Below are 25,728 nucleotides of genomic sequence, written 5' to 3' on the forward strand. Positions count from 1 at the left end.
GATTGGAAACCACCACCCTTGTACCACCTGAACCCAGCCCTTGGTCTCCTTTCCCCAGGGTTCTGAGTGAGAGGCATCAGGTTTTTGGAGCCCACTGCTTTCCTTTGCAACTGACCTTATTTTGTGATTGTTACAATTATTGAGACTTCCCTGTCTTCCAAGCTCTCTTATATTTTTCAATTGTTTAAAAAATTGGCCCTTTGAAGCAAGACTGACCATATGTCCCAGAAAAACATCCAGTGTTTTTCTAACCGCTAAGACTTTTCTAACCAGTTGTTGTTATAACCGCTAAGATAGGGAAGAGCTGGTCTGATTGAAGCTCATGGGAAAAAGAGGCCAGGATTTAAAAAGTATGAGGTCGCAGTGAGCTACATTACACAATGGATGTAAAGGACCTGGTGTTGTAATTTCAGGTGCAGTGTGCTCGAGAGTGTAATAACACTCTGCTCTAAGGGGGGGCGGGGCAGCATTTGGAATTTGGGAACAAGTTTGGGAGAACACATTTTAAGATGGTCAGGAACAATTGAGAACCCCCAGAGGAGGCACCCAGTATGGTGGGCAGCCTCTAAACCACAGCACGCCAGGAACGGGTGACGGGGCTTACGCCCAAAAAGAGACGCCCTAAGGCAGCAGGCGACGTGACCGGTTTGAGGTAGCGCTGCAGAGGAAGGAGGCTGCACCCACTCTGTCTAATCTCAAAGGGCAGAAGAAAGCCCAGTGAATGCCATGCTCAGAAAGATGGGATGACATTTTCTGTGTGTTGTAATCAGGGACTTTCCGATGATGAGAACCATTCCACCTGTGTCCTGTGTCGCCTTGGGTGGTCGAGAGTGCCTCATTGATGGGCGCGTCCCAGCAGAGTGTGGATGACTACCTGCCAGGGACACCTGAGAGCTGATTCAGGCCCTTGGCGGAACGTAAACAAAATGGCTTTTGAAATCACGCCCAACCAGCGAGGCCTGGAAGACTACCCTCACTGTCTTTAAGTTATGTTGACAAAAGTGACCAGGTGGTTTTCTTCTGGATTTTGAATGTGTAAAATGACAGAGAATTTTAGTCAGTCAGGCTGACCCTTTAGGATAACAGAGAAGGAGGCTCAGGAGCCAGCATCTCATGCAAATAACGTTTGTCTATCCCCCAGAAAAGCCACACTTGCAGGGCCGGTGGGAAGAATCAAAGGTTCACAAGCTTGGCATTAAATGGGAACTTCAGCGTGATTTGTTTCATTACACACTAGGAATCTGGGCTGTGTCCAGGATTTGACAAAGGCGTGCCCCCTGCCTCCCACCACAGGGTGCGGAGCTGCCCCGGGCAGCGGCCCAGCCGGGGCACATAGGCGCACCGAGGTCTGAGCACGGCACCTCCGCTGGCAGAGGAGCACCCACCCTTTCTTCCCGCAACAAATCAAGGTCATGACTCATTCATGCGCAATCACTGTGAGTGCACCTGGAGGCTCTCCAGGCAGGACACTATGGGAGGGGCCCCTGAGCTCCCCTGCACAAGAAGATGTGCCCTGACCTGCTTCACAGAGCAGGGCAGGCAGCCAGCCCCCACCTCTGCCAGGCAGACAACAGGAATTCAGTGCACAAAGTCTACAGCCCATCCTGCAGCCCTGCTCCATGTGCTCCCGGCTGGCCTTACGTACCTGGTACACTGCTCCATTGTGGAGCGGATAAACTGGCCGATCAGCGCCAGGAACTGCTCCGTGTACCGGGAATGGAACTGCTTCAGCAGGGTGAGCAGTCCCAGGACAAGCGGTGGCCAGTCCACGGGGTCGGCAGGTTTTCGGCAGACCATCCCTGCAAGGCAACACAAGCCACCGGTTACCGCGCCAGGCCAGGCGCTTGCCTTTGGCAGCGTGTTTGTTCAGTGTGAATGTTCGCGAGTGTCAGCATGTTGGTGGCCCTCGCCGTGACTGGCGCATGATTACCTGGAAGGAATGACAACTCTGGACTATACTGTGACCTAGGACTGCAGTGGGCTTCTAGAGCCTTGAAGGATTCAACACCATAAAATGATTACTCTTTTTATAATTACCACCACTTTGTCTTTTGTATTATATAAGTAAGGCATGCGAGTGTAGAAAAAAATGTAAAGATAAAAAAGCTGTAAATGAGAAAATAAAAATGACCTGTAAGTGAATTCTATTAATGGCAGCATGACATACAAGATAAGATACCCAGAACTACTCTCTTAAAGGAAAACAACTAAAATGCTGGATAAAATAGTTAAAAAGCATTTTTAAATGCAGTGTTGAATGTCACACAAGGAAAGAATCTGCAGAAGGCAGGACAGCAGATCTGTGAAGTGAGCCGGGGGTGAAGGCTGGATTTCTCACTGAGGGTTTCTGCCCAAAGCTTAGAGACCCTGACCTCCTGCCTGGATGGCCGCACGGGGAACCGAGAGTGTTTGGGGTCTTCGGGGGAAACACAATGTTGAAAAGAAGGAAGTTGGAAGAGTTATACTGGCTGATTTCAAGACCTATTATAAAGTTACAGTAATCAAGAAGGTATCGGTATAGATAAATACTAGATCAATGATACAGAACAGAAAATCGAGAAATCGTCCCACCATTAAATGATTACTTGACTTTCCACAAATATCCAAATGCTCTAATGGAGAAAGAGACTTCTTTTCAATAAATAGTGCTGAAACTGGATGCCCTTTATGGGGAAAAATACAGTTCTTGACTCCTACTTCACACTGTAGATAGAAGGTAATTTGAAACGACCACAGACCTAAATGCAGAAATTGAAACTACAAAGCTTCTAGAAAAAAACATAGGAGAGTCTTTGTGATCTTGGGATAGGCAAAGATTTCCTAGGACACAGAAAAGACTAATTACAAGAAAAAAAGATAAACTGGATGCCATCAGCATTAAATACTTCTGCTCATTGAAGTCACCAATAAAAAAATGAACAGGTAAGCCAGTTCATGAAAATAAAGAAATCGAAATACAGATATCAACAAAGGATTTGTATTCAAAATAGGCAAATTGAAACTACAAGGAGACACCATACACACCCATCTGAATGGTTTAAAGTAAGAAGAGAGACATTGCCAAGTGCTGCTGGGATGTAAAATGGTACAACTTTCCTATAAAGGTAAGGCTGTCCGACTGACCCTGACGCCCCAGATCTGGGCTGTTGTCAAGACGCGGAAGTCTCTTACGTAAGCCAGACATCCCAAAACAAGTCGTCCTGACTCCCCTGGCCAAGGCCTTGCCAATTCCGAATTACTCCATGCCCCCTGCAGGAGACATGGACAGTACTCAGGACATGCGGACACAATCCTTTCCCGGTGGAGAGCCAAAGTGACACAACAAAGACCTCCTCTGTGAATGGCGTCCCACAGAGACTCTTCCTTATGAGACAGACTGAGGCAGTGTTACTAGATCGGTCTTGAGAAAGATGCCCACAGGATTAGTTCAATGTCTTTAGGAGACATATGCTGATGTTTCTTCCTCAGTCCTACTTGCTAAAAATTTGATTTGCAAACTAACAAGTCAGTCCAATTAATGAAGAGAACTGTGGTCAGGTATAGATACATTCATTTCTGGGACACGTACAGGTTCTGTTTTAAGATCCAAAAATTCCATGGAATAGGGACATGCTTCCCATAAGCAGCTGTACAATTGTGACCCACCCACGATTCTTTTAACCTTCTTTCTGTAAATGATAACTTATACATTCACATGTATATCTGTATTCACATGTATCTATAGCTACAGATAAACAGCCTGTTTGCTTAAAGGATTCTGGGAGCTAATCTCAAAGGGAGCAGACTACAGCCTTCAGGCATTTTGGCTCCAGATTTGCTCAGACCTTTTCTCTGGTCTGTAGATGTTTTGTCTACAGACAAAGACCAGACCATTGCTTGATCTTGCCCAGCTCTGAGATGTCTATGGGAGCAGACTGTGCTGACTCACGGACAGGAAGAGCCCACAAGCCCCTCTGGTTTCCTCTATTCTGCCTTCTTCTTCCCTGCTCATAAAACCCCTGCCTGAACTAAGGTGTTAAGATAGTCTTTGTGACGAGAGTGCCCCATCTTCTTGGGCTGCCAGCTCTTCAATAAACCAATGTTTCCTCCCACGAGACCCTGTCTCTTGATTGATTATTGGCTTCTGAACAGTAGGCAGCCGAACCTGGGTTCAGTATCAGAATGAAGGTGCCTGACTTGAACCATGTGCACAATGAAGGAGACACTGCCTCACACTGGGGCTGGCGGAGGAATGGTCTGTAATGAAAACGAGGTATCGTCATGCACTGACAGCTCATCATTAGCGAGGACCACGTATGCTTACTTAGGAGTAACACAGGGGACACGGGGAGGACATGAATCTCGGAACCTTGAGATGGACCCTTAAATCCATCTTGGAATGGCTCTCGACACTGATTTGTATCAATATACACAAGAGGATTTAGTCTCGGTTGAGAACTTGCTCTGTGTTGGGTGCTGTATTAAGTATGTTTAAAATCTGGTTGGCCTGAGAGGTTAAGTACTTGGCCCAGTCACACAAAAGTGATAGTGGTGATGCCAGAATCCAGACACACATCTGTTCCCTCCGTTGTTCAGCAAGTGTCTATCGGGGCCGGCAGGCTCTGCATTTGGTGGCAGCAACAATAATTCGTATGGGAGCTGTGTCTGGGATCGAGGATATTTTGAAATGAGAGAATAAAAACCTTAAAGGAACGCTCTATCTTTACCCTAAAAAATCTTATGAAACAAGAAGGGAAATACTTCAACTGCTGGTTAAAAATACGGTTCCATTTATTGAAAAGCTCTTACAATACTTTTAAGGTAAATTAAATTTTATAGTGGATTTTAAAAAAACCCTCACCCGAGGATATTTTCATTATTTTAGAGAGGAAAGAGAGAGGGAAACATCAGTTGGTTGCCTTCCACACACACCCGGACAGGGACTGAACCCGTAGCATTTTAATGCACACAGCAGTTTTTCAACCAGCTGAGCCACCCGGCCAGGGCTACAGTGGATTTTTAAAAACTCTACTTATATAAAAAGTTAGGAGACAGGAAGTATTTGGGAATCTATTAGAAAAGTGTTTATAAAAATGTTCAAGATAAGTGATGGAGGACAAAAAATTAGGGTTATATTCCTGGACAGGATAAATCTACTGAAAGTCTTTGGTATTCTGATGTTTGTGCTTAATATTTTCACAGGTAATCATACGTGTCTTAAAGTACTAAGTATCCCTGTACTGGTCTTCTCTCCTAACTATACTGTTACTCTTCACACTGCAGTTCTAGACACACAGTAGGCACGTAACACCTGCTGAAGGAATAGGACATGAATCAAAAGAATTTCCTTTCACACCATTATCAGCTGCCTAAACGGTAAAGAAAGGAGGGAAGCCAATGTCCCACACATTTTACAAGTTGAATAATTAACCACTGTAAATTAAGGTGGACTATAGCTGGCTGATATTAAATCACCTGTCCACATTTCAGGAACGGGGCATTAAATTTCAGAGGCCCAAAGACATGGATTTTATAAACATATATTTAGTTAAGCAAAGATCTCATGTGACACAGCATTCTATACAAAGAGCTATTTTGTTAGTTATTAATCTACTGGTATTGTTACTTATTGCAAAGAATCAATGTCATCCCATACCTTGGTTTTTGTTGTACTGAAGTTTTGGCAATTGAGCAATCAAAAACAGAAAGTTGACAATTGGAAAATAGGGTAAGCGCTTGGTTGTTATGTATATCTGCAAAGAGAAAGGTAAGAAAATGAATGTTTTTCTCACATTGCACAATGCTGCAGAACACATTAACAAATGAAAAGCTTCCATCTAATTTCAATTTGCTTTTCAGACTACCTAAAGCTAGGGCGGTTCCATTAACCTGCTGTCTTCAGAGTTTTATTTCACATCACTGGACCCCCCTCCTCCCCCGGCCGCTCCCACAAACGTAACTACTACTACATAATAAGCCCTTCTGGGAAAGGAACAGTTTCACTGAGAGAGTAGCAGTGACTCCCCCACTCCCCACAATCCTCTGTCATTAACAAAGGGAGGGGACACAGGGCGAGGAGCAGGAATGGGGCTGGAGGCAAATGCAGTAGTGAAACGCAGAAGTGAAGCTGGAGGGAAGGGTGGAGCGAGGGAGGCGGAAAGAACGAAGGGAAGCTCCACGCAGCAGCAAGTGATAGTACAGAAGTAGGAAGCGAGCGGATGTCGCCTTTGTCATTTGCTCGCCCCTGGGCAAGGTCACAGAGCAGTCCCCCTCCCCGTTCCCCCGGCAGAAAGTGGAGAGGGCACACTGGCCACCTCTTCCTCCTCTCCAGCCTGGTACAGGCTGGGCATCCTGGCTAAGGTGGCCGCCTCCGCCCTGGCCAGTGAGGAACCCCGGGGAAGGGACGTGCCCCTGAGCCTTGGGCCAATGGTACATCTCACAGAGTCGCTGTGAGATGCAGTGAGGGACACCCATGGTCATATCCTAGTAAGCACTCAAAAAACTTAAGCTGCGATTTAGGTTCATGATCTTTTCACCAAAAACCCCGGGGCTCATACAGGTTTCAAAATTTCACATTTTACAGATTTTACAAAGGTAATGTAGGGTCTACAGTAACACCCTATAATCAAAGTCAATAAAATACAAACATTCACAGGACCAGGCTTTGCCACCAAATGAGATCTGATACCAATTTGTGGGAAAACTTCCAGTTCCCAGAGGATTTTGGAGATCAGAACTGCAGGGAAGAGTCTGCAGCTCCGGATGGTAATTGCGATTACTGTCAGCCCCAGAGGGAAACGTCTTTGGGCAGGAAGGACCAATGCCACCATTCAGCTGCAATTCAAGTAGCAAACCCCAGGCAAACGTAATAATCTGGTACAGACGGAGCACTTTCACTTTTTAAGGATCTTGGACAAACATTGTACCGTTGGATTCCCACAGGCAGAGTCAGGCAGGGGAAGGTGTGGTCACAGCGTCCTTTTATTACTTGTGGGGAAGAGGAGCTCAGGAAAGGCAGGGCCTTGAGCCGGTGGAGGCTCTGGGATCTGGACCTGGGTTCTCCCAGTATTTCCGCATAGCGACTGGCTACCCGGCCAGGCTGCCTTTTCGGGCCGCACGCCCCCCACCACAGGATCAGATCACCCACCTTATTCAGTGGGTTGTGAATGCCGGCCGCCTCCAGGTAGGCTGTGATTTCATACAGGAGTGTGTTGTCTTCTTTCGGGTAAGGAAGGGAGGGGTCCTGGTAGTGGGCTTCAATGTCTGCCAGGAGAGCCCTAAGTGCAAGAAAAAACCAAACAGTGTTAAGTGTGAGAGGTTAACTGAATGTATACCCCAGTTAATACAGACTACGATGTAATCTTCCGGGGCCTCAGTTTCCTCACCTGGAGAACGGGGGCTTGGCCTTCTAATTCTCAGCTGCCAGGCCTGTGATTGGGTATATGTGGAAAATTTAACCTTGAATTACTTTATCTTCTGGAGTTAACCCAGATCAACTGCTTTGACCACTCAAGTTTTAGGCATCGAATGAACTGTTTTCAATACCTACTTTGTCAAAAGCACCAATGTGGTGACCAAGAAGCCTGAATTATTTACCGTCCCGTAGGCGGCTAGAAATGAGAGCGAGCTGCCGGGGAGGTGGTGGCTATGACTGCACCCCAAGGTGTGTGCCCAGAGCCAGAGCAATGAAAACACTTCTAATCACCCACAGGATGATTAGTGCTCAGTCCAGTGGACAATCAAGTGTGGATTCTGATAATACAGTTGACCCTTGAGGGACATGGGAGTTGGGGTCACCAGTCCCTGTGCAATTGAAAATCCACGTGTAGCTCTTGGCCTCACCCCCCAACTGAAACAGTGATAGCCTACTGTTGACCAGAAGCCCTACCAATAACATGCACAGTTGATTAACACATGCTCTGTATGTTGTATGTATTATATACAGTATTCTTAAAGTAAGCGAAAGAAAGGGTTAAGAAAATCCTGAGAAAAACACATTTACAGTGTTTATTGAAAAAAAAAAATCTACATAGTACTGGACCCACACAGTACAAACCCATGTTGTTCAGAAGTCAGCTGTATTTGCTTTCTCAGTCTGCTCAAGTACCTAGCACAGTGTCTGATGTGTATTAAGTGATCAATATATGATGGTTGAATAAATGAATCCATCATAAAAAAAAAAAGATAAACACACACACGTAAGGGACAATACTGAGGAAACACTGATGTGTTAACGATGGGAAGGAAGCCCATTAATACAGTGAGCCTTCTTACCCAAAAAGAACATAAACAGGTATGGAAGAATCTGGGGTGCTAAGTGATCAGGAACAATGCAGGCCCAGAGCTCGCTCTTCCAAATGCTGGCACTTACTTATTGAGATTCTCCAGGGCGGCTGCCAGATGTTTGGAGTCAAATCGGCAAGAATAATTTAATTCATTGGCAATCTGTTTTCTCAGAATTTGCATCTGCCCAACCTGTGAACAAGCAAGAGAAAGAACAGGTCGAACAGGTCAGCATTCCAAAGTGACAGGAAGGCGGCACATACCAAGACGCCAATTTCCTGCCAGAGACTCACATTCTGCAGAGGAGCTGCAGGGCTACTCGAACAGGCTCCACGGCTGGGATAAACCCCACCCGGATGGAGCACAGCGGGCCATTCAAGGAATACCAGCCTCCAAATAGCCCCAAAGTCTAACATTTCACAAGGGGACCTGTTAATGTTCAGTGCTTTATGTCTTAAAGGTGTCTGTTTTGGAGCTCTATTTTTGATCTTTTGGAATAAATTCTCCAAGGTCAGTAGCTGCTAGAAGCAGCCCTACCTCCTTTATTGGTTCTAAACTGAACTTTCTGGAGTCTGAAGGATGCCCCTTCTTCCCCCTGGCATTCTAAAATGTGGTGACTGTAAGTCTTCTGTATCATTCAGGAATAAAGACCATGTAATAATCTGGGTTACAAAATAATCCACGTGAAATCTACCACAGAGGCCCCTCTAACAATGTGAACCCCCAACCCGGGGTCCTTAACCCGGTGTACCTTGAACCCCTTCTGGAATCTAGTAAAGCATATATGCAGTCTCAGAATAATATTTTTATGTGTACAAAATAAAACATAAAGGACCATGGGAGCCAATTTTAACAAAATATAATTATCAGACTTTTAAAGGAACAGATTTGTGATACAGAGTTGTATTAACATGGCTGATCAATCACTGTGACTCCCGAACAGCAATGAGCATAAATGATACATGGAGATGTCTGTGTCAGATGACAGCAAACTATTTGGGGATGTGGTTTGAGATAGATTTCAGTTTGCTCCCATAAACTTGCCGGCATCATAAAAACAACATATGCTCCCACTTTTTGTGCCAGTAAGTTTTTTATTTCCTACTCTAGAAAAGGTATCCCGAAAAGTTCAGCAATGGGGGAAGGAGGAATACAAGGGGAGGCCGTTTCATAATTCCAGCAACAGTAAGGTGGAAACGAACACATTTCCTCTAAGTTGTTGGGAGCAAAGAAAAATTCAGACAGACAGAGTGGCCGCCCTGGCCAGTGTGGCTCAGTTGGTTGGAGCATTGTCCCATAACCTGACATGGTGCAGGTTTGATTCCCGGCCTGGGAGGCAACCAACAGAGAGAGAAAGAGAGCGGGTGGGGAGAGACACACACACTGACCCCCCTCTCTGTGAACAAAGAAAAGTTACTATTTATACAAACGGTACTTGGAACAGTTAAAGTGTTCAATGATCTCAAATGTATTACTTTTGACCACTATTCTTATTAACAAGATTATCATTCTACTTATGTGAAGAAAATAAAAGTCAATGTAAAAAATGTTATTTATAAGTAAGAAATTTTTGTTAACAGAAAAATATCATTATTTAAAAAGCAGAATAGAGCAAGGTCAAGAACACTGTGGATTCTCTTAGGCCACTTAAAAGTGTACCTCCACCCTTGCATCTGGCCCAGGTGATTCCTTGCTTAATTCTAGATACTGTGTGTCAGGATTCCCTTAAAAGTATCAGTCTACAACTGGAAGCAGACATAAAGTCAGTTTAAGGTAGCTTGTTCTTATTTAAAGCATGTTGAACACTGGTGACCAACACTGTCTCCTTCTGGTGGTCACTTACTCCACACCTTTGATACCACATAGGAGCGGCCAAGGAGCCTGGGAGCTCATTTACCCATTTACGTGCCACCTTAGAGATATTAGATGGTCACTTTCTTCATTTCTCTTGAGTTGCACTGACCAGTACCATAGCCACTAGCCACATGTAGTTATTCATTTAAACTGGTTAAAATGAAATAAAATTAAAGGTTCAGTTCCTCGCCCTCCCTCCACCAAGCCACATTCCAAGTACTCAATATCAATACCTGTGGCTAGTGGCTGTGGTCACTATTAAATGGCACAGAGTATTTCCCAAAGGACAAATTTGTCCTTGGGGACCTTATGTAAAGACCTTTGACTTAGATAAAACCCTTGGCTACTAATGAATTACCAGCAATTAAGATGAAGAGTGGTCTGGAACACCCACTGGATTTCAAAGACCCTGGCAACCACGCTGGAAACGTCCAAGCCTCGTCCCAGAACCCGCCACCTCCCTCGCCCTTGAACTGAGAAGGCCCTGTCTCGCCCCGGGACGTCCTTCCCTCTGCCCTGCAGGTTTTCCAGCCTTTAGAAGCCTGGCCTCAGAAGCTCTCAATGTCTGAAAGTCACTTGGTGAGGGACTGTCAGACCTGTGTAACAACAGGACACCTAGCAGAGCCAAAGGCTCCTGGTGTTACCTATTCTAAGTTTATACATTAAACACACACACACACACACATCCCATAAACAACTCACTGAAATTATGGGAAATAAATTGTGAATCTGGCCGAGACAATGAGTCCTGTCTCAACGAGCAACTTCCCTAACTGGGAACAAGAGAATGTAACTTTTGTGAATTCCTGTGCATTCTAGACTTCCTTTGCTCTGTGGTCCTTTTAAAGAGAATCAGTTTTCCAGCAGGAAGTCTAGTAGGAAGTTAGTAGATTTTCTGAGGAGACAGCTAGTGTGTCCTTTAGCTCTGTGTCACCCAATAACGGACGATGCTTCATATATAACAAGTGTTCAACAAAGGGCTGTCGGCTGTCTCGGGCCATCATGTAATGAGAGGACACCTGGAAGTATCGGAGGGTCCCTGGGAGTCATTGTCACAGCGACAAGGCAGGAGAGTGGAAGAGCAGGTTCTACAATAAAGTTAATTTCCATCCAGCAAATTAATGTCCTCGTTTCATGCTAGTGTTCATTTCCAGAGACACAGTGCTCTAGTCAGGGGGTAAGGACAATTTGTGCCCCAAAGAACCTGGCTGTTCCCCCCTACGCAAACACAAATGGTCTGTGAGCTTGTTTTGTGAGGATGGATAATTAGAGGGAAGAAATTTTCCATTTCCTGTGTAGAAGCACCTCTTGCTAAAACACATTTTAGAAGGAAACAGATTCTCTGAGCAGAAGGAAAACAATAGGCCAATGGAAAGCACAGTCAAGAACAGCCCTAGAGAGGAAGATAAAGAAACGAATGAACTGTGGAAATAACGGCAAACTGAAGTACTGTATTTTTGTTTTAATGACAAAGGAAACAAGAGTAGCTTTCTTTGGGCAACAAAATGACTAGAAATTAATAATAAAAAAAAATAGAGCATTGAATATCACCCTTTCCTCCACAACATACCTTCATTATAGCCTCGAGATAAGCTGGCCAAATCTTCTGTGTTTTGGCAATGGCGGAAAAATAAATTTTATTCGAATTTGCTGAAAGGTTAAAATACAGTTTTCTATTTAGTGAATTTGGAAAGGTGACAGCGTCATCCCCACCTCAGGCTCATTGCAGCACACTTACCCACAATGCTTTTGATGGGGCTGACAGCGCTCATGAGGGTTTTTAAAGTATCCTGGACAGTTCTGTCTCTCAGGATAATTTTCTGAAACATACTGAGGAAATTCTACAAGAAGGCAAAAATAAAAGAACCGAACATGGTGAATAAAATGAGCAAGTACTGCAGTTAACTAAACGTTAGCGGGGACACAAACGGGCCTCAGTCACATCACACTGTGAGGAGGGTGACAGGGAAGCAGCACCTTTGGGTTCCTCTCAGAAACATCCCATTTCTAGGAGTTCGTTGCTGGTGTCAAAGAGAAAAGGTCTTATCTTCCTAAGATGAAACTCACAAAAACCATCTATCCATAAAACTACTATGCTGGCCAAGGAATTCTAGTTGATTCTTGTTCAACTGCCTAATGCGAATCTCAGACGCATGTCAGTATGGGACAGAATGAAAGCAAAGCCAGGCAATCTACTCTCAGCGCGGCCAGGGCAGTGGAAAACACACACGAAGTCAGACGGCTCACCTGTAACTCTTTTACTATCATAAAGCACAGAAGCCTGTCTAACCCATTCAGCCCGAAAGTCCCCAGCGTGGTCTGGATTTCTGAGAAGAGGCGGCTGCTGGTCACTTCCTGATGAGTTTTCATATCATACCAAGTGTTCAGCTGGTCAATGTGACATGTCATTCTAAAACAAACAAGAAACACACCCCAAAACCAAAAGCAGCTGAGGATTCATCGTGAAGAGAATCCTCACAAAAGCAGGGCATCAGACATGAAATACAAGTGACATAATTTGTGTTAAATAACCTCTGTATCTAGGCAGCCAATCTATCTCTATCTGTATCTATCTCTATCTATAAATATATCATCCATATCTAATCTCTGTCTCTCCACAGGGATACCTGATGGGCCAGGAAGGTAAAACCAAGTTCCACCACCTTCTTCTGCCCTATGCTACGTCCCTGATTTGACTGATTCATTTCCACTGAACTGGGCTCTTGTTTGGAGTCATGTTAAGAGGACAACATTAGATTTGGGTATCAGGCTGGAGAACTTCAAAGCCCAGATGTCTCTTCATGGGGGGCTTTCTTGAAATTGCCAGAGACTGTGGACAAGACAGTCAGGTGCCATTTCCGTTTTGGTAAGAAAGAAACTTTGAATGCCGGCACCCTATCTAACATTTGAGAGTACGACAGAGCCACTCCCTCTTTCCTCCCAGTTCTGGTCATGACCCAAAGCTTCCTTTTAGACTCAGGAGTGTGACAATGATGATAACAACCACATTTCCTGAGCAATTCTTACATGCCAGGTGCTGGGCTAAGCTCCTGCATGCTGTTGTTTTCTCCTCATAATAACTTTGTGATATACAAGCCATTTGAAATCCTCCGTTTACAGGTGAGGTAACTGAGGCTTAGAGTGGCCTGATACCAACACCACACCCTTATCCACCATTTCACTGGTTCTCAAATGTTGGGGTAGGGACCTTAAATCACTGGTAGATTATGTGAAAAGACAGGTGGCCAGACCCCTTTCTCAGAGAGTCTGATTTGGAAGGTGTGGCATGAAGTCCCAGGCTCTGCAATTTCACAAACTCCACAGACGACATGCCCCCAATTCTACGAACTAGCACTTTAATGAAATGGAATAGGGGGATGGGGTGGGGACGAGAGTTAGAAGAGCCTCAAGAGCTAGAAACGAGAACAAGAGGATTTCCAGAGCTACATGTGACTTCCACTTTCAGGCTTCGGAGTGTCCTCCTTCCGTCCCCCAGTGCTGGCACCTTGAGTATGACACTTACAAGGCTCCCAACATGGATGATGAGCTCATTATACTACATGAAAGCCCCAACCCTGCTTAACCCCTTTCTGGAAGTACTAGCATGGGACTGGGTGGCCAGTTTTCTAGAAGGGATTCAGTGATCAACTCATGGGTACCAAGAAAGGAGGAGCTACAAAACGTTTTGGATCAATTAGTCTTTTAGACAAAACTTATTTCTGCTGGGATTTTTGGAAGAAGTTCATATATTGACAAGGGCAGTTTTGATTATATGAGATTTTTGCCCATATGCCTGTGTACAGACTGTGTGAGTCTCACTGTTACGCAGTCTGCCCTTGAATGCCACAGGATTTAAGGGCTGGGCTCTGGGGTCAGAGGGCATGGAGTGCATTCTGGGTCCACCACTTTATTAACTCTGCGATCTTGTGAAAGTGATTTAGCTTTTCTGTTCCTCAGTTACTTCATCTTCAAAATGGAAATAACAATGCCTGTTTCATTAGAGTCTTGTAATACGTTAATGAAAGATTGTGGATCATGTTTTGGGAAGAGAGCACAAGGTAAGTGCTCAATAAAATGTTAGGTCTTACTATCCAACGTGCTTGGGTGTTGGCTGAGAAACAAGGAGGTGATCTTCAAAGGTCAGGACAGGAGCTGACAAGCACAAGACATGGTGCCTGGAGTGGGGGTGTGTGCCACGGTTACTAGGTACAGAGGAGCAATTTGTAATTAAAACAACATTTGATGTATTGCGATGTCCACAGGTCCAAGTGAGTAGGATGCTAACAGGAGAGCAAGAAGAGCACAGACCACAGGTGGCCAGAGAGGCCTTAAGGTTGTTCCAATCTACAGTCCTTTGGCCTGGGGTCACCTCAGTCACACTGAGGAAAATACGCAGTCTCAAAAAAGGGACTTTTAATAAACCCATGAGAAGGGACCCAGATGTGGCAGGAAGAAAGGTGTGACCTGAGTATAGGCAGCACATGTCTAGACTTGGCCTGTCCACGGGGTTTAAGGCCCAGCGGGACTCAGGGGCACCTACTTCGGATCTGTGATCCGCAAGATTTCTCTGCAGAGCCGACCAATGAACGTCACAGACTCATCCACCGGGGCAAACTTGGGAATGGGGATGTGAGCGGACTGGTACACGCTCTGCCAGTCTTGGATCTAGAAGAAAACAACGAATATTTAGCACATCTTTGATAAGGGAACCTAGTTAGGTTTTTCCCACAGAGTTTTGCAAGAATAATATTGCATAAAGAGTGGCAATAAACACCGCTTGGTTTCAAAGACTACATTTTAAAACTGTGTTAATAGTCACCCCAAAATGCCACATCACATTTATTAAAAAAGAAACATTTGTGAGAAAGTAAGGTGAATGAGAAGAAAGAGGAGACTCAGGAACTTCTGGTTTCTGGCTCATAAGTTAAAAGGTATCACTGTAATAAGGTTGGAAAACACTTACCTTTCAATACCTGAAGCATCAATTCCCTAATTAAAAGCTTGCAGAGTAGTACCTTGTTAAATACTGACTAAAATCTAACTTCTCAGCTGTCATACTTAAGAATTTGGTGCTCAAACAACTAATTAAAAAATAGGCGAAGGACTTGAGTAGACATTTCTCTGAGGAAGATATAGAAATGGCCAATAAGCACAGGAAAAGATGCTCAACACCATTAGTCATTCGGAAAGTGCACATCAAAACCACAGTGAAATACAACTTCACACCTATTGCAATGGGTATAATTTTTTTAAAAAAGGAAAATAACAAGTGTTGGCAAGGATGTGAAAAATTAGGGAAATTAGAACTCTTAGACATCACTGGTGGAAATAAAAGTGGGGCAAGCACTGTGGGAAGCAGCTTGGTGGTTCATTGACAAGTTACACACAGAATTACCATATGGCCCAGCAATTCCTCTCTTGGGTGTGATCCCTGATCAAACCCACCTGACTTCGGAGATCGCAGTCACTTGAATTATAACAATGACAACAAGTGGATTCATTCTGTAGCCATTTAATCACGTCTGCCTTCTCCTCAGGACCGCGAACTGCCAGAGGTCAGGTGTCACGTCAACTTTTCTGAAACCCTCACAGCACCTGAAGGTGCTCGAAGGTAGTCATGACTTTCTAGTGCTTCATGATTTTTAGTAACTGTTTAAATAAACTTTCCTATTGGCATTTCTGAGGTCTATGGTATGTACTTTAAAAGTGAGAAATAACAAATATAGTGAAGAATTTAAAAATGTATTTAGATACCTTTGTTCTTAAAAAGTTATTACACTCCTGCTCGACATTATAGTTTATAATACGAGATACTTCTTCCTGCCAAATTTTCAGAGCATAAATGTTGACATAGTCCTGTATGTATTCAAAAGAACGGTGAAATCCATCCATGGTAGCTCCCAACTCTTTCAGCTTGGGCATCAGTTCACTTGTCTGTTCAAATGGGGAAACATAAATTCTGTTATATTGCAGTAGACGGTCAACTATTAGTACCTATATTGGACTTTAAATTATACACTAAGAGACTACAGTACTAGTCCAAAACAGCTTTGGAAGTACTCACTTCCTACCCATCTACGATGAGTGGTAGTTGATATCCGGCATTCAGGAAAGCATACAATTCATTTGTTTGGAAAGGAAGCCTCATACAAAAGATATAAAAAATGAATGTTGATTTCTCTCACATCATTGGATGAATATATCTATCTTAAAACTCAAAACTATTTTAAATTAAACTTACTGAGGTGAAAAGTACCTTATATATAAATTTTGGGCCTATTTCTTTTTTCTCCTGAGAAAAATTACCGTATTTCTTAACACATTAAACAAAATAAAAACTTACAGCCTTTACAGTTCCTATCAACTTTGGGGTTAACAAGTTCTTTTAACTATAAGAAGTAACTGAATTATGAACCTCAGTTCAATACTTAAACTTGGGGCTAAACAGGTGAAGAAAAAAAGAACTGATTTTAAAATAGATTACAGCCCTGGTTGGTGTGGCTCAATGGATTAAGTGCTGGCCTGTGAACCGCAGGGTCGCCAGTTCGATTCCCAGTCAGGGCACTAGCCTGGGTTGCAGGTCAGGTCGCCATTGGGAGTGCGCGAGAGGCAAGCACACATCGAAGTTTCTCTCCCTCTCTTTCTTTCTCCCTTCCCATCTCTTGAAAAAGAAATAAAATCTTAAAAAATAGAAATTAAAATAAACTACATATAGGATCAAAAAGCACATCCACTGATTATATTGAAAAATCATATATCACATACATTAGGCGGAAAGGCTTTGTTCGTACTAGTTAAAAATGGTGCTCTAGTCCATTTCTTCAAACTGAATGGACAGAAAGAGAAAGGACAGACTCTTTTTGGTCACCTGATACCTTGGCTCGCGGGTTGAAGATCAATCCCCTATGAAGAGCAAAAGCGACACGTTTCACGAGCTCCTTCCTTATTCCGTCTTCCAGCAACTGTTTGGGATCCACCTGAGGGCAAAGCAGAGGGCAACACCGGCAGTGAGGAGAAGCTGGGTCCTGCAGGAGTCCAGGGCAAAGGTGGTTTCCAGAATCCAGAGTGGAGCTCCTTTCTACCTCTTCCCTAAAGGCCCGGGATTGTTCTCCTTTCCTGCCTCTGTGGTCTTGGGCAGATAGGGCAGAATTATTAAACCCATCACCTCTTTAGGACTTGGTTTGTCTCAGTAAAACTCATGATAATTTCACAGCATGACATTTCAAAGGTGGTGGGTATGGAAAGTTTTAAGTTGCCTCACATTTTAATCACTTTATTAAAAGTAAAAAGTTCCTTCTCTTATCACCAGGAGGGGGTGGAATGGAGGGCCTACATTTGAATTCAGGGTGTTTCTCCTTGGATGTTGTCTCAGGGTATCTATAACCATATGGGCAATCCCAAGTTTTGGCTGGACCGCTCTGCAAGATTGAACAACGCTCCCTTCTCCCAGCACTCTTGGGATGGTGTGTGTAGTTAGGGAGATAAAACAGGAAAGCAAACCTGTTGTGTAAGCTTATTCTGCTGGTTCTTTTTTCTGAAATGAGAAGCTTTTGTCTTTCCCCCAAAGAGAGTCTCCTATCAGATCCATAAAACCTCAAACCACCTTAAGGCATTCCTTGGAATTCTCCTAGACTTAGCCCTTCTTAAAATTTGTAAAGAACCATTATTTCAAAAAGTCATAAAGGTAACCAATGGGTTCCGTCTGGGTTTGATTTTATTTGAACTTCAAGGAAGATAACTGCAATGAAAGTTGCAGAAATTACAAAAGCCAGAAAAACATATTGAAGAACAAATGTCTTGGCTATGTGCTCAGCAAAATCCAGGCTGGGGAGAAACTAGATAGAGGTCAAAGGTCTTGGGTTCCCAACAGATAAACTCTAAGAAAAAAAGAGTAAAGAAACCTGGAGACTAAAACAGACCTAAAGACACAGCATAGTTTTTTAAAAATGGGCAAGTGTAAACTATAGTTAGAGAAATTTACATTTGGATACTAAAATTATAAACAGAGAAACTGAAATTTGGTCAAGACACATGAGGAGGAGGGGCCAGGGTGGGAGCTGGCTAAATTCTGTTTCTTGACTTGAGTGTTGGTGAAAATGAATTCTATTTACCTTAAAATAACCCATTAAGCTACATAATTGTTTCTGTAGTTTATAGTATCTATGCTCTATTTTCTAATAAAAAGGTAAACTATAAATAAATATAATCAATGAGAGTAAAATCTGATAACATGAAGCTTAAAAAAAAAAGCCATTCCTTGAAAGTATGGATTTAATGAAAAAGAGTTCAATATTTCCGTGAATCTAAAGGGCTCCAGTGAACCTTCTAGTTCTCCCTAGACTTTTGCTAACCTGTGGCATGTTCTCAGTGAATAGAAAGCCCTTTCATCCACTTCCTTCCTCACTGTCTTCCCTCGCCTCCTAAATTTAGCAAGTTTACCATTTTCATACAGATCCTCCAGAAGGTTTTCTATTCATTTACATAAATATTTGTACCTTAAATACATATTTAATTTCAAAAAATCTAAATGGGATCTCACACACACACACACACACACACACACACACACACACACACACGTTCTGCAATTTAATTTTTTCACTTTAATTCCTGGGAAACTTCCAGTGGCAATCCCTTTTCGAATGGCCAGAGCGATCCGCAGCATGAACGTGCCAGTATGTGTTTAGCCAATCCCTTCCTGATAAATACTTAGATTTTTACTATTTTTTTGGCTACTTTTCACAATGAACACATATCCCTGTGTATATCTCACTTGCTTTGGGCCACACTAACTCAAGTGAACATATCCTTTTCATAAGAGTTTGAAATAGATCCTTAGCGTTGGGAGGTGCAAGGTTAGGAAGGACCCCGACTTGTTAGACTGGCAGAGACGGTCTCCTGGGTGGAATGGGGTCAGCACATTCCCTCTGCTCTTACTGTCTGAAAGTGTGTGGCAAAAGACTTAGGCTTTTCTTACCAGTCTTTCTTTAGATAATTATCACTACTTGTTAGGTTTTATTACATCATTCTCATGTGGATCACTTCGCATGTCAGATGCTTAATCTGGTCCAAGGATTTATCACTACTTTATGGATTAGTCAGAAGTGATAACCTGCGTTTATCATTTCTGTGTAACAACTGAATTAAACTGGCATCAGGAGTAAAGCATGTTGAATGGATTCTATTAATATTCCAGGGGTAAATGGTATTTTTTAAAATGCATTTGCAGAAAACACACACTAAAGTTCTATATCTATCTATTTAAATTCATTTCCTATACTTTCTTGGATTTTATTAACATAAATACTAACCTGGCAATTTGATACCTATATATTTTTAAAAGATTTTTATTTATTTATTTTTAGACAGACAAAAAGGGAAGGAGAAAGAGGGAGAGAAGCATCACTGTGTGGTTGCCTCTCACGCACCCCTTCCTGGTGACTTGGTCTGCAACCCAGGTATGTGCCCTGAGTGGGAATTGAACCAGCGACCCTTTGGTTTGCAGGCCGGCACTCAATCCACTGAGGCACACCAGCCAGGGCTGACAGCTATACATTTTTAAAAAAATCAGAAATGTTCAGATTCTACTGCTATCAGATAAATGGAAAAGTAAAAAAAGCACAATGAACTATGTGAATGGGCACATCACTAATTATAGGATTACAGATTAAAACAGCAGTGAGCTACCACTTTGTACCCCCTGGGAGAGCAAAATTTAGAAAGTAGAAAATAACAACTATTGGGGGAAATGTGGGAGAAACACAGAAAATAGTCATTTCAGGAGGCGATCTATCAGTCCTGAGATGACTTAAATATAAATATGCACTGTGACCCAGGGACCCATTCTGGGTACGTAGATTTCAAAAGTTCGTGTCGAGGCCTGCAGTGGAGACACTCCCAGAGATGCTCATCTTGACACTTTATGATAAAGGGAAGCAGATGTGAGATATGAAGCAACACAGGTGTCTGTCCCTAGGGCAGTGGTTAAGTAAAATGAAATTCTATGCAGTGGTAAGAAGCAACATACATTTATTTCAAAAGCAACACCTAGTGAGAAAAGCTAAGGAAACAATGAGAGACAGAACACAATAATTTAGGTAAATCAACAACACCTACACACATAAATAAGGATAATTGCATGTTTTGGGACAAACGAGAGTGGGTGCTGTCGGGGATGGGTGTCCAGGACAGGAGAAGGAAAGAATAAGGGAGGAGAAGCGCGTACATGCATACAACGACCTGAGGGCGACAGTGAGGTACGATTATCTCAGCTCTCTGCACCTGGGGCGCAACGTGAAAACACGGAAAAGAAACAAGGGTGGCAGAAAGGGAGCGTGGATTGGCCAGCTATTTTGCTTTTTAGTCTAAAGGCATTTAACCATTTGTCTTTATTAAAACAATTCAATAAAATGATTTTTCTCAGATTTAAATAACTCTTGGGTATTATGAAAAATAAGGATATTAATGCTCTGTTTTCCTCCATCAACACATGAATAATACTAAACTCAGAAGCTGAATCTGAAACAGCAAGCATACAAGATGGTGATGTTGTTCCCTCTTCCCAGAGCAACGAAAACACAATCACTCACACTACGTCTCACTACGAGGCCATGCAGACCAGCCTCAGAGCCGTTACCTTGATGATGCCGACCAGAGTGGTTTTCATCATCAAGATGCCTTCCGTGAAGATGGAAATAGCGTGAGTCAGCTTGGCAACCTTTAACAGAGAACGAGTGGTTAGTGAAGTGCTTCAGATAAAAAAGATCCGTCGTTTGTAGGGGAAGCTAAAATAACTGGTTACTGGTCCTGGAATGGACAAGAACAGCAGGACCAAGCACGCAGCCTTAAGGACCCTGTGTGCACACATCCCGGTCAGAAATGAGGCTTTGCACTGTCACTGAGAGACATTTTGGGAAACTGAGTCAGAAGACATTAAATAGTCCTGTAAGCTTTGAGCAATCATCGCCCCTTCTCTGGGCCTCCGTTCCTCATGCACAAAAGGAGGACTGGATTCAACAACACGGATGGTCCCTTCACTTAGAAAAGGCTTGCCGAGACTCTAAGGAGTTCATTTCCCCTTACTACCATCTCCATTTTTTTTTCAAGCAACACCAGGAGACACTGATAAGGTGGACAGATGGTGTATTTCTGTGTTAGCTTAAGGGTGGAAACTCCAGGCTTGGAAATGCAAATTCATGTCATTTTTGGAGCGGTGTCAGAGGGTGTGAAATTGACACAGGGAGGAAATGTGAGGACACTGGACATCACATTGCAATTTTCTCTTGCTTTCACTTTTCTTTAGGTTCAGGGAGAAAGAAAAGCAGAGATGTTTGGGAATAACCACCTCTGAGGCTGCTGAACTATTGAGTGGACTTAAAAGTCTGGCTGTAGGAAATGGTTACTGGACTGCAGGTTATTCTGAGCTGCCCATTTGATATACAAAGCAGGAGTCTAAATGTTAAAAGTCTAGGCAATGTAGCTCAAGGAGAGTAAGGCCTGATTCACCAAGACTACTCTAGAGGAAAGTGATCAGTGGACCGCCACGTCCTCTAAGAACACTCAGGCTGGCAAGGCCTTAAATGATACCAAGACACCGTAACAAAGAAAGGTATGACTGTACTAAAATAGCAGATGGAGTATTCACTGAGAGCAGGACAAAACAAATCAGAGTGAATCTGGTGGTCCCAGGGCTATGGCAGGTGACACAGACCTGCGGTGTTTCACGGTTTGGGTTTTAAGTATCGAAAGGCATGAGTCAAAGGGGCAAGCCACCTCATAGCGCGGACCCAGCTGGGCATAGTCCCTCAGCTTGTCTTTGTCCAGGCGGGTTGGCACTTCGATGATATCGTGGGTCTGAAGCTTTATGATCTTTAGAAGAGAGGTAAACATGCTTTCTGGAATGATCTGCAAAACCTTTAATGAAGGGGAAAAGACAAAAAACAATTAAACAGTTATTTTCTTTCATTTTTTTAATCCTCCCCTGAGGATATATTCATTGATCCCAGAGACAGAGAGAGGAAGGTGGAGGAGAGAGACAGACAGACAGACGTTGATGTGAGAGCAACATCAATCGGTTGCCTCCATACATGCCCAATGGGGACTGACCAGTCTAGGCATGTGCCCTGAGTGGGGACTGAACCCTCAAGCTTTCAGCTTACAGGACAATGCTCCAACCCCCTGAGCCACACTAGCCAGGGCAAACACTTCGTTTATTTTTCTTAGCTGATATATGCTAGGCTGACAGGAAGAAGGGTCCCAGGGTGCACAAAGCCAGCTGTCTACGGGAAGGGATACTGAGGGCCGCAGAGAGCCCTTTCAGCAACTGCTCTCAGGCACGGGGCTATGGTCCTTCAAATCTGAATTGCTCATAGGATATAAAGCTAACCGGCATAGAAATGCTGCAGAACAACGTATCTTTTCATTTAATTAATTAATTTACTTACAAGCAAATGGCTACCTTTAATTAATTTTTATTTTTCAATTACAGTTGACATCCAACAGATTAGTTTCAGGTGCACGGCATAGTGACTAGACATTTTCATGCCTTACACAGCGATTGCCGTGATAACTCTAGGGCCCGCCTGGCACCACACAGTGATTACGACGTGATCACCTCTGCTCCCTGCGTGGCGCCCGGTTCTGAGGCATTAGGCCCCAGGGCCAGACAGCACTCAGCTGGTCTGTGACTCGGGCGGATTTTGAATCCGGGCCTGTGCTGCTCCCTGCTGCACCACAAAGTTCTTGAAACAGGGACCAAAATTCCCCCCAAAACTTTAGTTCCGACCAGGATGTGCTGCATCTAGATCTGGCTCTTTTTACCAACTACCTCTATGACTTTGAAGCAACCACTATAATCCGTTCCTCAGTTTCTACCCCCCTATAAAATGGGGCTTCAGACCACTGGCACTTAAAAAACAGGAGTAAACATTCTTTCAAAGGAAAGCCACATGTGCACATTCACAGTACCAGTAAGAATACGTTTATTTTCCGGTATTGCAAATTTCTGGGTTGGAAATAATACCAAGGGACAGAAACAGGATTGTACTTTCTATAGGGCCCCCGCATACCTTCTGTATGTAAAGTAGCCGTTATTTTGCCAAGAATGTAAACGTCACTCTGACGCAGTTCGTACCTTTCTCACATAGGACACCAGTTCGCCAGAATAATACTGAGACACGCTGAGAAGGTCGGGGCTGTTTGCTTGATTAATACGAAGAAGGGGCAGGTCAAGGGCAGAGGCAAGCTGGAAGGAAAAAGACGTGTCTGTTTCTGTTTTGAAAGGTCCTAGACATCTCTCTCTTTCCAGGAATAGTAACATGTAACAGAACTCGTGGGATTTACTGGAGAAAGAGAGCAACCACCACTGAACTTCATCAATGTCATTAATAGTTTCTGACATTGATGCCATTTTTAAAAAATAAAAGTCTTTTGCTCTAACAGTGGTTCTCACATTGGGGTCTCTGGACCAGCGGCATCGATGCCGCCTGGAACTTGCTACAGCAGCCAGTTCCCCAGCCCCTACCCCGGACCTACCGAATCAGACACTCTGGGGATGGGGCCCAGCAATCTCTGCTGACAAGCCCCCCAGGGATTCTCATCACCCTCAGGTTTGAAAGCCACCGTGCTACAGAGGCCAGCTTGTCCCCTGTGGCAATCAGATGTTCTGACTGACAGGCCACTGTACTAACTCCAATCAAAGACGTGACAGCATGTAAGACGTGCCGTTACTTAAGTCCCTCCCAGAAAGGAAAAACACGCTGACAACCAACTATGATGTGCCATTGGTGATAAAACCCCACCCCCTACGACAGAGATGTTAAAATATGGAAGAAGTGTACCTCAGAATTCATACACATGGTAATTCCTTCAGGAGACATTGAGTAAATTATTTGTCCATTCATCATGACCTGAAATTACCTTAGGAGCAAGGGCCATGCAGGATTTTTAAAAGTGAGTAAGAGGATTTAATTCACATCCAGGGAGTAAAGGACCCATGGGCTTCCCATTTTTAGATACTGGTAAAACTTAAAAAAAAAAAAATCTATTTCTTCATTTAAAAATAATTTTCTGGAAGATGGCCTAGCTTATTAATTTATACTTTGAGTCTTTCTGCCATCTTTCAAAACCATGCTTTCAATGAAAAACTGCTAATAATTTTCAGTCTATAAAAATATTTAAATTATCCAACTTTCTAAAAGGATGAAACTTGGGCCAAATTAATGAATGAGGCAATAATGAAGGCCAACTCTTTCCCAGTGGCTGAGAATGTGACCTCGCTGCTCTTTGCTTACCTTGAGGAACGTGGCTCTGAGTTTAGTCACCATGGATGGGTTAACCCTTATGCTCTCTTGCATGATAGACGTGAAACTGTGGAGAGAGATAAGCGGTAAGAAGACATTCACAGGAGCTTCACCAGGCACGACTGGCAGGCTCTCCGCATTACCTGTCAATCAACTGCCAAGCGAAAGAAAGGTCGCCCACAATCTGCATTGTGATCAGGACCTCCTCTTTGATGTTAATGGTTCGGATCATTTGGTGGAGAAACTTGCGAGTGTCAGCAAGAAACTGGCACACCTGCAGATTTGATTCCAGCTGGTGGAATTCTTGAACCTGCGTTACATAAATATATACATTTAATTTTAAAATCCTGAATGACCTTTATGGTGTTCGTTTTTCCTTGAAAACACTCCAAATAAAGGCCACTACTTAACTAAGAATTTCTTGGCAAAACTTTTATTTCAAATTATAGTGTCCGACATGTGTAAGCCAAGTCAAAGCTATGCACAAATTTGTAGGATTAGAAACTGAGCAGTACTTCTTATGCTGAAAATATATGACATAGTAAGTGAATACGCCATTCCAGGACCAATAAACATGTACTGGAAGATCTTCTTAATTCAGAAGATTTACAGGATTGCCAAAAAGCAGAACAAGTTCCATCACAACCAAGGTCCTGGCACGTGTACAATATTAAGTTCTTTTGATGTCCTCTTTAAAACAAAATGACTCCATTATGTCCTGAAATTTTAATGTATATAATGCAAGGGGCCTGGGCTATATGCCAAAACAATGCAAAAGATAAAAAGCCGCCCGAGATTTACAAAGCTGTTCATAGTTATACCATAGACTAGAAAATCCAAAAAGCAACCAAGCTAGAAAGAGCAAAAGTGAGTGACTGGTGTGGAATGGGTGGGAGTCTGGGACCCCAGCACTGTGCTGTGACATTCTGTGGCCGTAACAGTGGCCGCCCTACAAACCTCACAACATTAACAACAAGCCGATGAGAAAGTCTGCCAAATGAAAAGAGCGTTAATTACATCTTTAAGATGTATGATTATACCAGCTGGACAGATGAGTATAGGTTGATGTTTCAAAAATAATAGAGTTTGTGGTTACTGCTCTGATGTTCTTATTTTCCATTTTAAACCTAGTTAAACATACACTTATGTTTAAGATTAAACAAAATTTTAAGAGTGTGAAGGTATAATAATTCATTTTGGTACGACCATTTTTAAGTAGATAAAAAACAACAGACTTTTTTCCAAAAAAGAAATATATCATTTATAAGCATGTGATTATCATACAACTATTTTCACTTTGCTGTATGACTTC

The 25,728-nt window shown here is 43.2% G+C and overlaps 1 protein-coding gene across 1 annotated transcript in view; it reads right to left on the reverse strand.

The window, feature by feature from the left end:
• The window catches only part of WASHC5 (WASH complex subunit 5), a 53,796-nt gene that overhangs the window by 4,953 nt on the left and 23,115 nt on the right, over positions 1-25,728 (reverse strand). Inside the window, exons 14-28 of the mRNA XM_054590480.1 lie at positions 24,560-24,726; positions 24,408-24,483; positions 23,249-23,359; positions 21,889-22,029; positions 20,753-20,833; positions 16,992-17,093; positions 15,871-16,050; positions 14,657-14,781; positions 12,364-12,526; positions 11,855-11,957; positions 11,687-11,766; positions 8,351-8,454; positions 7,127-7,256; positions 5,636-5,732; positions 1,646-1,799 (exon numbers count right to left, since the gene is read on the reverse strand). Coding sequence (XP_054446455.1) covers positions 1,646-1,799; positions 5,636-5,732; positions 7,127-7,256; positions 8,351-8,454; positions 11,687-11,766; positions 11,855-11,957; positions 12,364-12,526; positions 14,657-14,781; positions 15,871-16,050; positions 16,992-17,093; positions 20,753-20,833; positions 21,889-22,029; positions 23,249-23,359; positions 24,408-24,483; positions 24,560-24,726 — 1,814 coding nt within the window. The remainder of the gene's footprint in view (positions 1-1,645; positions 1,800-5,635; positions 5,733-7,126; positions 7,257-8,350; positions 8,455-11,686; positions 11,767-11,854; positions 11,958-12,363; positions 12,527-14,656; positions 14,782-15,870; positions 16,051-16,991; positions 17,094-20,752; positions 20,834-21,888; positions 22,030-23,248; positions 23,360-24,407; positions 24,484-24,559; positions 24,727-25,728) is intronic.

This window comes from Pteronotus mesoamericanus, unplaced genomic scaffold (genome assembly GCF_021234165.1).
Source record: "Pteronotus mesoamericanus isolate MK-2021 breed Mesoamerican mustached bat unplaced genomic scaffold, CSHL_Meso_final scaffold_174, whole genome shotgun sequence".
In the NCBI taxonomy this organism is placed as follows: Eukaryota; Metazoa; Chordata; class Mammalia; order Chiroptera; family Mormoopidae; genus Pteronotus; species Pteronotus mesoamericanus.